Raw genomic sequence first — 11,217 nt, 5'->3', positions numbered from 1 at the left:
GGTGAAATCGGTGATTGATATGAGCATGTTTGGACAGGTGTTGTTATACGTAAACCGTTCGGAAGAAACCGGGATAATTCAACGAAAATAACCTTGACAAATAAGTACATATTTTAATAAATTAAACTCGTTTACAATTATATTCATTCCGAAGAAAGTACAAACATTGTCCTTGTACTGTTATTAACGTTCGTCCATGAGCTACGTCAATGTGGTTGAGAAACACTGGCTTGTACTAAAAAGTGTACTAAAAATCAAACAAGCAATCGTATTTCAAATTTCAAAGAACTTAGATCTGTCGCAGAACTCTTTGAACAGTACTCAAACTACAAAATGATCCTTTACTTATCCCCATCTCTTCTTCACCTTCGTCTTCTTCATTAGATGCCGCCACAGAACTCGATTGAGTTGACCACCAAGCCGGACGGAGAGAATGGTGCTACGGGGAAACTTTTGGCTGCCAACGGGAATGGCGATACGGTGAAGAGCAAGGAAGATCCACCAACGACGACCCTGATCGTACCTCCGGATGGTGGCTGGGGCTGGCTGGTGATGGTTGCGTCCTTTTTCTGCAACGTGATCGTGGACGGTATTGTGATGAACGTTGGCAGCTTCCTGGATCCGATAAGGAACGAGTTCGGCGTCAGTGAGGCGGAAGTAGCCCTAGTCAGCTCACTGTTGAGCGGGTTTTACCTGCTGACGGGTCCGTTCGTGAGTGCGCTTGCGAATCGTTGGGGCTTCCGGATTGTCACGATCATCGGTGCGATAGTGGCCGCGCTTGGGTTCTTCGCCTCGCAGTACGCAACGAACATAATATTCCTGTACGTGACGTTCGGGTTTGTCGGTGGTGTAGGATTCTGCTTCATTTACGTACCGTCGGTCATTACCGTGGGATATTACTTCGAAAAGTGGCGCGCGGTGGCTACGGGAATTGCTCTTTGCGGCTCGGGTGTCGGTACGTTCATCTTCGCACCGGTGAACGCAATGCTGATCGAGTCACTTGGTTGGCGCAGTGCGCTTGTCGCACAGGCCGCCATTATACTGCTGTGCATTGCGTGTGGCGCTATCTTCCGGCCGATCCAACCGACTGAGGTGACGGCCACGAAGAACGACGATACTCCGGCGGATAAGGGTATCCTGCTGGGTGAGGGATTACCGGTTGTGTACACCCGACCTCTGCCCGAAGGCCGATACGCATACTCGATGCCAAACAGTTCGCACAATACGTGGATGGGAGCGAACCCGAACTACCAGTACCCGACGGCTGCCGAGATCTTCCGGCAGGGCAGTGGGCACAATCTCGATCGGCGGCCATCGCACACCTCCGGACAGCTGGTGAGCCACAATCTGCAAAGCACCACCAAGAAGCTGGAGAAGATCCAGAAACGTCTCGCGGGACAGATGACACCGGACGATACGATTCATGCGCACGGATTCTCCACGGCACATCACGAGCTGAATCCGGTCGGTGAGGCGGACGAGGAAGAGACGGAGAATGGAACACTCTTGACCGGACCGGAACAACAGGCGGCCACCATTACGTCCGCATCCGCACGTCGCCACACCGTGTCGGGGCGTCGACCCAACGAACCGGCCAACTCGCGGCATGGTTCGCGCCGTACACTCAACGATGGTGCCCGGCCAATGTATCGTGACGATATCTTTTTCACCGGTTCACTTGCACGAATTCCACAGTACAAGTCGCAGACTTCGCTCGGATATCACATGTCTGTGACGCGGTTGCCCACTCAGGCCGACGTTGAAGAAACGGAAACCGAACAGTGCATGGTATGTCCGGAAGCGGTCCGCCGCACGCTGGCTACCATGTTGGACATGTCGCTGCTGAAGTCACCCTCGTTCATGATGCTAGCCTTCAGTGGGTTCCTCACGATGATGGGCTTTTTCGTGCCGTTCCTGTACGTGAAGCAACGCGCCGTGGCTGGTGGAATGGGGGATGAAGTGTCGACGTTTATCGTATCGGCTATTGGTAAGTTGTTGTCGGAGGTGATTTGGGAGCTTTTTTTGTGCAAAGCACTCATCCAGTACTAACGACTGTATTTATTTTTAATTTACCATTTAGGTATTTCCAACACCATTGCTAGGGTGGTCTGTGGATTACTGACGTCCTTCAAGAATATAAACGCACTACATCTGAACAACGTTGCCATCACGCTAGGAGGTATCGCGACAATGATCAGTGGGTTCTACATTACCGAGGCTTACCAGTTTACGTACGCGGGCATCTTTGGACTTGCCATTGGTAAGTAGCTCGAACAACCATTTGTTAGAACATTTTGGCTCATACCTCCACTTTTATTTTGCAGCATGTTTCTCTGCCCTCCGTTCTATTCTGGTGGTCGATCTAATGGGGCTGGAGAAGCTTACCAACGCCTTCGGCATACTGTGCCTGTTCCAGGGTATCGCTGCGTTCCTCGGTGCACCGATTGCTGGTGAGTATTTCTACAGCCTGTTTCTTCTCTCGGGACTCATTAACCAATAATGGCGTTACTCTGCATTGCAGGATATTTCACGGAGCTGACCGGTAGCTATGATGCTTCGTTTTACATTTGCGGTGCACTTATTACACTGTCGGCCGTTCTTTGCTACCCGCTGGCCATTGTGAACCGATGGGAGAAGCAACGTGCCGCTAAGAAGGACTCACAGAAAGTTTAACGCGGTTGGTACGCTGGGTATCGTGAAGTAATCTATCAATATTCGAATTTTCGCCTATATTAGCGTACGTCAGCATTTTTATTCCGTTTTACATCGAGAGTGCCGTTGTTGCTTATGTATCTCCCAATGTGCTTCATGAAGCACTGGAACGTCCATAGCGAGAAGTATCGAATCACAACGCAGACTGGTTCCATTGGACAAGGGTGGAAAAAAACATCAAAATGTCCTTCGGATACACGATACGTGATCACACCCTGATCACGCGTGAAGTGTAGTTTGACGTATCGTAATGCAAAGTTTTACTAAGTAGGCCTACAAGGGAATTAATTCGGTGCTATTTCATCAATAGGCTCTCATTTTAGTTAGTATTTGACGCAACCAGAAGACATGGCTTTCTACTGCAAGGCAAACTTCATTTATTTTAAGTACACTGCTAGGAGTGAAGGCACGATTTGCTAATTCATCGCATTATTTGGTTTAAAAGGGTTCAAAAAGTATAATTTAAGAAGCGCTTGCGATGTTCATTGCTTTTGCGGGCCAGTTTATAGAGTAAATGTTTAGCAGAATGAGAAAATTTATCGATTTTAGAGGGAAAACTGTACGTAATTACTACCACGCCTGGTTGGCAATTGAAAAGCAATATCAAAACAGGTTATTTTATTCACATTGGTCGCAATACTATTTTTAGTACATTAGTACTAAAAACTCAATAGTTAGGTACAAGCAGAACCTTCCAACGTGCCTCACAATATTTATAGCATTTGGCTTAGTGTTCTGCACTTAACTAAAATGTAGCTTATGCTTTCGCTTAACACTCAGTTCAAAAACCATATCATAAAATTAGCACCTCTAACGGTTCACTTTCGTTGGCGTACTTTGAAAAGCAACTTACGCTAAAAAATTGTTCGAAAATAATGAATCAGTCCCAGGTTGAACCTAGTACCAAGAATATTCCGAGTAGATGTTAGATGCGTTACAAGCGTGTAACGCTTCGAGAGACTGAGCAAAATGGGCAACATAAGTCGTCATTCCGTCAAACAGATGAACAGGAGTGGTTCGAAGTTAACAAACAGACATTCGACACGGGTGATGCTTCCGGTTGCCGGTCCCGAATGCAGAAAAATCCCTACAGCGCAAGACTTGGTCTCATCAATATTTAGACAAACAGCAGTAGTTCCTACCATGCCATACTCCCCGGTCCGCCGTCGAACAGAGTCGCCCGTAGCGAAAGTAAAGCCCATAATTTTTATTTAGATTTGTAATTTTACACTCCTCATTAATGGCATACCTGTGTACGTAACCCTAACCCGGGGTACGGTAACTGTCCCTCCATATTGCAAACATAACGTGCCAGGTTTGTCGTTTGTGTTCGCGCCCCATTTGTTTGATGTGTGGTAGAAGAAGAAAAACAAAACAGTCCTAAGGTTTCGAGTTTTCGGTGCTCAATAAAGTAAACTTCCCGAATGAGCGTAAATCGCCTGCCGCAGGTGAGTTGCGATTAGCTTACAAAACAGGAGGAAACGGGAACCCAATACGAGAATAAATTATCTGTGATATCAGCATATATATGAGCTATCTTAAGAATATGTTGTTGATATAAAACCGCAGACATCACAGGCGAGCGGAAGGAGCTGAAGAGGGGAATGAGGCGAAGGAGTGATTGAACGGGTCGAACGGAGTGAATGTGTCCAAGCCTGCAACATAATAATAGCCGCCCTTCCATAATATCCACTCTTTGAAGTCTTACTCGAAGTTGACGTCTTGCAGTAGCGTTCGTGTGCCGTGACTTCCAGACCAACCAGATGTGGTCCAAAGCCGGCCGCGCATTATTGCATCTATTTTTCTAGCACCACATAGCAATAGGCGGTAGGAACACTTGTGAGCGAAATAAATATTCTTACTAAAATAGTTCTACCATTCCTTTGCATGAGCTCGGATATTGGGGGGACCCACACGTATGACGAAAGAAATCGAACGAATGATGCAACGGTGCATTTCCTGCTTTTCGTGTCCAATGGCTGGACCATTAAGTGACCACACATTACATTAGGGTACAAAAGAAACCCCTACCGAAACGTGAATTAGACTGCATGTCGAAATAGTTCACCTGTGTCGATTAACTCACGCGTTTGTAACGGTACGTACAAAAGGCACCGGAACTGTCACGGCGAACCGAAGCCTGCCAGAGTGACGGAATTTCGTGCCAGGCGTGCCATCACTGCGCAGGTCCACCGCGTAACGGACAAACGGTGTACGGTGCCTCTCCCCCTGCCCCAACCAAAGTGGGGATTTGGTGGAACATTTTCTTGTAAGATATCGATTATCTCCCGAATCTTTCCCCAACGCGTTGTGGTCGTCGCTGTAGCCGTTCGCGAGCATTCATATTGGAGCGCTCTGTGTGAGGAGCTTTCGAAGATTCGGACCGCGCCGTGCTGTGCTTAGAATGGTGCTGTTTTTCGCGTAAAGATTGAGTGATCTCTAATAGGGCTCTGCACTATCGCGTTAGTTACCCACAATCCACAGCCTGAAGTATCCGAAGTATGCTTGCTGGTTGTGTTGCTGCCAACAGCTTTATCGTTCCCATTCGTCTAGGAGCCGTTTTCAGAACGGAAAGGCATATCGCACTGCAAAATCTTGCAAGCAAGTTCTTTCGCTAGAGAGCAGCGGGCAGTGCAATCTAGGAAGCAGGCAGTAAAGAACAACTTGACCATACCAGGTCGGACGGATTTGGTGTCAGCTTTCACGCGTTATGTCATTCGTGTAAACGAACGTTTTCGTTCGCGGGGGTGGGAAAGTGTTCATCCATTGCTGGGAACAGAAATCGATGCCCTTGGTGAGTGGTTCGTCTGTGTAGGTGTGGGCTCTAATCCGTGCATTGGTGACTGGAGCATTACAACCCGATACAACCCCGTTCAAAAGCACAAACAAAAACAACAGCAAATCGTTGATCGGGAAGGTGGGACATTAAAATAGTTCCCTCCAAGCTCCAACCCATTCTGGTGGCAAGCCAAATTTTGCGGCTCAGTTGAAAGCAATTATTGATCGTTCCGATTTTGTGACGAGGTGAGGCATCGCTAGTGTCAACCATGCAACCCTTCTCGAACGACTACGGTGGAGGATACGGTGACAATGGTTACGACCAGCAACCCCAGCAAGAAATCCCGATGCGTACGCAGGGTGTCGCACGGCCAATGGTTGACCCAGAGGCCATGGGTGAGGTAGACCCTACACTGTACGTGTCCGGTTTGTGGTGCACTAACGCCTGACCTGGAAGTCCTTAAAGCCGTAACCGTTCGCTTACCGTTTGTAGGTACCCGCAGGCGAAGGAATCGACACACAAGATACGGGGCAAATCGGACATTCTGGAGATGTTGTTCGGATCCGTCGACCAGGAACTGCTGCCAGTGAAGACGTTCTACTTCTTCTTCTACTCCGCCTTCGGTTCGCTGTTCCCGCTGATGGGTGTCTACTTCAAGCAGATGGGCATGAATCCCGGCCAGTGTGGACTGCTGATCGGTACGCGTCCATTCGTCGAGTTCCTATCGGCACCGTTCTGGGGAAGTTACGCGGATCGGTAAGTTCGTCGCGTAAAGACGCAGTTACGAGCTGAACGTCACGAATGCGACAATAATCCTGCGCTTGTGTTTCGCAGTTGTAAAAAAGGCAAAATGCTTCTGCTGGCCTCGCTTGCGGCATGGATCATCTTTACGCTACCGCTCGGTTTTATTCAACCACCGGCGACGAGCTGTATCGAGCGAAAGAATGCGACCGATTTCGAGCTCCGAACACCGCAGGTACCGCGCATTTTGAAACGCTCCATCGACGAGAGCATGCTGGAGGAGATAAGCTTCGGTAAATATGCCACGGATAGTGACAGTTCCTTCACCAGGTGAGACAGCGCGAACGTTAATGTGGGGCAGTGGCATTGATTTAATTCGGTGCGTAATTTTAGGGTGGAACGGGCAGCGCGTCCAGTTGCAGCCGCGGGAGTATCGCCGCTCGATGTGAGTTACGCCAACAACTTCAACGAGAAGCTGCACCGCGACTGGGTATCGCCACTGTTCTCCTCAATCGTTTACCGAACGGCGGTAAGTCGAGATCTTTTTTGTCTCTCGTTATCCTTCTGACCTTTTTTGGTTTGGTTCTACTACATTTTTTCCTTTCAGGATATTCAAAAAGCCTTCTTCCTACTGCTGCTGCTAGTCATTATTGGAGAGTTCTTTAGCGCCCCGGCCATCACGTTGGCGGATTCCGCCGTCATCACGATCCTCGGAGAAGATGCCGATCGGTACGGTCATCAGCGAATGTTCGGATCGCTGGGTTGGGGATTGGCGATGTTCTTCGTTGGCATTGCGTTGGATCACTCGACCGCGTTCCCGGACCATCCTTGCGGTCCGGAAAAGCAGGAAAAGAACTACACCATCTGCTTCGCAACTTTCTCGGTACTGATGGGTGCGGCCTTGATTTCCGCAACACAAATCCAATTCAAATATGATTATTCGGTAAGCGTCACGGTGTGTTATACACTTATAACGATCAATGGATCCAACGTAACCTCGTTGTTTTAACTTTATCTACTCCACGCAGGAACCCCAAGAACCCGTGCAGGTGGAGAAGGTACCACAAGAACCGACCCACGAGGAACAAATGCAAGCCCAGCTGGCCCAACAGTTGCAGTTACCCTCGCTGGCGGCCTCTGGCACTGGAATGGCCAGTGCAGCACCACCTCCAGCAGCACTTGGAGCACAGGTAACATAACGATCGTACGAATCGCCAGCACACCTACCCTATAACACATCTTCTTTGTAGACCAAAATGTTTGCCCAAACGACTCGCGAAATGCCCGAATGGGTGACGGTGCTGAAACAGTTTAAGAATCTCAAGTGCGCCTCGTTCCTGTTCGTGGCATGGTTTATGGGTTTCGGCATTGGGCTCATCTTCACGTTCCTGTTTTGGCATCTGCAAGATTACGGTGGATCTCCCACGCTGTTCGGTGTCGCTTCGGTCATCAATCATATCTCGGAGATCTTCGCCTACTTCTTCAGCTTCCGTCTGATCACACAGATTGGCCACGTGAAGGTACTGTGTCTTGGGCTGGTTGGTAATATTCTTCGCTTCCTGTACATCTCCTATCTGAAGAATCCGTGGTGGGTGTTGCCGTTCGAGTTTATGCAAGGTACGCGCAAAGATTCGTTTTGGTTGGACCGCACTATTCACGAAATACGCGTTATGCTTTCAGGTATTACTCATGCTGCAGTTTGGGCTGCCTGTTGTTCCTACATCGCGCACAACACACCACAACACTTACGATCATCGGCGCAAGGTAAGGCTAGTGGCGCCGGGATAGCGTAGTGGGCATGATAGTAATCCATTTTGTTGTGATCGTTCCAGGAGTACTGCAGGGACTGCACCATGGACTGGGTAGAGGCTGTGGTGCCGTCATTGGCGGTATGTTCGTCACCTACTTCGGCACAACGGCCACCTTCCGTGGTTATGGCGTGATCTGCATTCTGGTGCTGGCCGCATTTGTGTTCATCAACTTCTACCGCAAGGATGAAGGTTTCATCTCGGAAATTCCAACCACGGAGGATCCGCATCAGGTGCGTCTGGCGGGTGGAATAGGTTTCCTGTATATATCCGGTACTAAAACTATATCTTTCCTTTACCGAATGCAGGTCGCCGAGGAGACAGCTCATCTGGCACCGCACGGTGTCCCGAGCAATCCTATACCACGAGCCCTCTCCAGCACGCGGCTGAACGAGATCGGTCAGCAGAACGTGGACAATGGCTACGGCACCTATCAGACGACCGGTGGTGCTTTGGATGTGCCTGGCGGTGCTCCTAAGAACCCGTTCGGTGCTCCGCAGGGTAACGTATATGGCGGTAACCAGTACTAGAAATAGCGCAACTACGACTAACTTTCAACCGAAGAGGCGAGTCCGTTGACTGAATCAGGTACACGCGTGTCATCGGTGGTAAAATTGATGTCTACAAGAGCAAAACACACTGAATGTGAATGTTACAAATATGAACTACTTCTCCTAAAGATACTGAGCGACTAGAGTGTCAAACCCCCTCCCAATGTACATGAGCTCAAGCAAAAGCGCCATTCAGCCATTCCGGCCCATACGCCGCCGCCGTCGACGACTACTTGGAAGTGAAACGGTGAGGCGTACGATCGGTGTACAAGAGACGCGCGGGCACCATTAGCCATAAGCCTTGGTCATGGTTGTTAGCTACTAGTTCTTAGACATCAGTTAAACCAGTGAAGAGATCCCAACCCCCATAGAGAACACTCGTTTAATGAACCCACCATCTAAGAAACACCCAAGTAACCGCCACCAGCTGTCATTTTTCTTTCTCGCGAATCACTATCAGCATATGTACTGCAAATACTGTATCCCTTGCCCGTCTTAGAGTAAGCGTTTCCAGGGTCAAAACTTGGCGTTAAGCAATTGTCAGTACACGGGCTCCATGCGTCTTTCGACTCGTTGTTGTATTCGATCTCGTTTTACGTATCGCCTTTTCCTGTTCCTCTAGAAAGAAGCGGTACTGTACGCTTGTTATGAAGTAGCTCGACAGCGACATTACGAATGCATTAGTACTATAATCTCTCTATCTATCACCGCACATTCTAGCGGTTCTGGTGCACGGTGTGTCCGTTTATCTCATACGTTAAGCAGGCGGGCCATATGTACTATCTACTTTAATATCGACGATCTACTGCAGAAATCTCAAGTAACGGATAGTAACGGCAGCATAATACGCAATGGCAACAAAAAAAAACCCACGTTCGATCTTTAGGGAAAGTTTACATTTACAAAAACAAAAAACTGTTGAAATGTCTAGTCTAGTCTTGTAGTCTAGTGTACTGAAGGAACAAATCGGTTCTAGATTACGCGACAAAGTAGTATAATAGGTATTGATATATACATTATTGGATGTGGTTGTACAACTCTCCCTCACTCTCCCGTTTGTCTGTTGGTGTGTTTTGCTGTACGTGTGTTAACAAGTGTTGGATCCCCTGTGCACGTGTGTACGAAATGAGTGAAATGGTCAGGTCCCAGTAACGCAAAGGACAAGCAGTATATCATACCCTCTATCGATTCCAACAACACATTGAACAGGTATCGAATAATTCTTCATTTAAACTAAAGCAAAACAAAAATATTACATGCACACATACACACAAAAACTGCATACAGTAGGGTAGTATAAAACGAAACCAGAAGAATCGAAACATTTGACGCAAAAACCATACCATGGCACAACGAATTTTGATCTCATTTGCATACCCATGTACACCGGTGAAGCTTGGTCCGGTTTCGTTTGTGGCTTCATCCGTTCCGTTACTCGTGGCTTCGTTTGAGTTTCACCGCCCAAAACACTTCGAGCAATGCGATACCGGCGAGTGGTAACGAACACAAAATGGATGAACAAACAGAACAATCTTATATAGTATAAAGTATAATATGGTGGCAATTTTTACGACGACGAACGTAAACAACACACGCAAAAGCTTTATTATCTCTAGCGAGACATCAGTGCGCATATCAGTTTCCAACCTTATACGTGAATGGTATTTTTATTGAGAGAAGTATATTTAATACCAAACTGGCAGCATATTGAATTTGCCAACCGGCTGGCACGACAAACGCATTTGGGGGTTTATCGATCGGATGCAACCGGCGTACCTGGGTGACACGATATGGAGGTGTGCATTCGATCTTGCGCTATCTTACAGAGAGTATTTACTAAGCGTATATAGCAGCAGAAACAAATATATATATACACACACACACACTCACAAATATTATAATGAAAATATTGCACTTACGGTAAGAACGGCGATGTCAGGGTGAGAAATCCAAACTCAGTAACATCATACATTTACAATCTGTTTGTAGATTCCGTTAGGATCAGTTACTGTTTTAACACTGGAACGTAGTCCAGGCACGGCAGTGCAAGTATTTATGTGACAGAAGTATTAAAAGTAAACCAAAAGCGACACGTTATTTATTTACATAAGAATCGGCGCATTAGTTCCTGTTCCCCTCTGTTTACCTTAGCCTAATCGTATCCTCATAGCTGTTGTTTTCCTTAACCGACTGTAAGCGAACCTGAGCAAAGGCCGGTAGAGAAAAAAAAACCCAAATATTAATATCGATCTACTACTCTAAACACTGATATTAAACAATCAAACAGAGTAACAAGTTTGCCATTCCAGCGCATAACATGCCCATGATCGATGTACAGCACCTGGAAGAGGAACTGCATGTAAGAACGACCCACAAATGCACACATACAAGTATTGTAAGGAATGCACCGCTAAAGAAATTATGCTGTAAAGATATCTCTAACTGCGTAAGCAAACTCACCATCATGGGCAAATAAAGACAAGCGTTAAAAACGTACGGCCACGTGTCGGGTTTTTGTTCGAATCCTTGGGAAAACTGACCGTTGGTTAGCGATACGAGCGCCATCTGTCTGGCAGTTGTGTAGTCGTATTTGTTCAATCCCACTACGCCATCTATGTGTGAGCGT

At 47.5% G+C, this 11,217-nt stretch overlaps 2 protein-coding genes across 2 annotated transcripts; both read left to right on the top strand.

Annotated features, from left to right (window-relative positions):
* Positions 1-384: 384 nt before the first annotated feature.
* On the top strand, positions 385-2,673 carry LOC128298253 (monocarboxylate transporter 9-like). Its single transcript, XM_053033999.1, has 4 exons — positions 385-1,987; positions 2,081-2,260; positions 2,325-2,450; positions 2,522-2,673. Exons 1-4 carry the CDS (start codon positions 385-387, stop codon positions 2,671-2,673), a joined length of 2,061 nt encoding a protein of 686 aa, XP_052889959.1.
* Positions 2,674-5,759: 3,086 nt separating this feature from the next.
* On the top strand, positions 5,760-11,076 carry LOC128299288 (major facilitator superfamily domain-containing protein 6). Its single transcript, XM_053035200.1, has 10 exons — positions 5,760-5,905; positions 5,984-6,247; positions 6,326-6,562; positions 6,626-6,761; positions 6,840-7,175; positions 7,261-7,422; positions 7,483-7,849; positions 7,913-7,996; positions 8,065-8,273; positions 8,349-11,076. The coding sequence occupies exons 1-10, from the start codon at positions 5,760-5,762 to the stop codon at positions 8,568-8,570; spliced, it is 2,163 nt and encodes a 720-aa protein (XP_052891160.1). The 3' UTR covers positions 8,571-11,076.
* Positions 11,077-11,217: the final 141 nt, after the last annotated feature.

This window comes from Anopheles moucheti, chromosome 2 (genome assembly GCF_943734755.1).
Source record: "Anopheles moucheti chromosome 2, idAnoMoucSN_F20_07, whole genome shotgun sequence".
NCBI classification, from domain to species: domain Eukaryota; kingdom Metazoa; phylum Arthropoda; class Insecta; order Diptera; family Culicidae; genus Anopheles; species Anopheles moucheti.
This window is presented reverse-complemented; position numbering and strand designations above follow the sequence as displayed.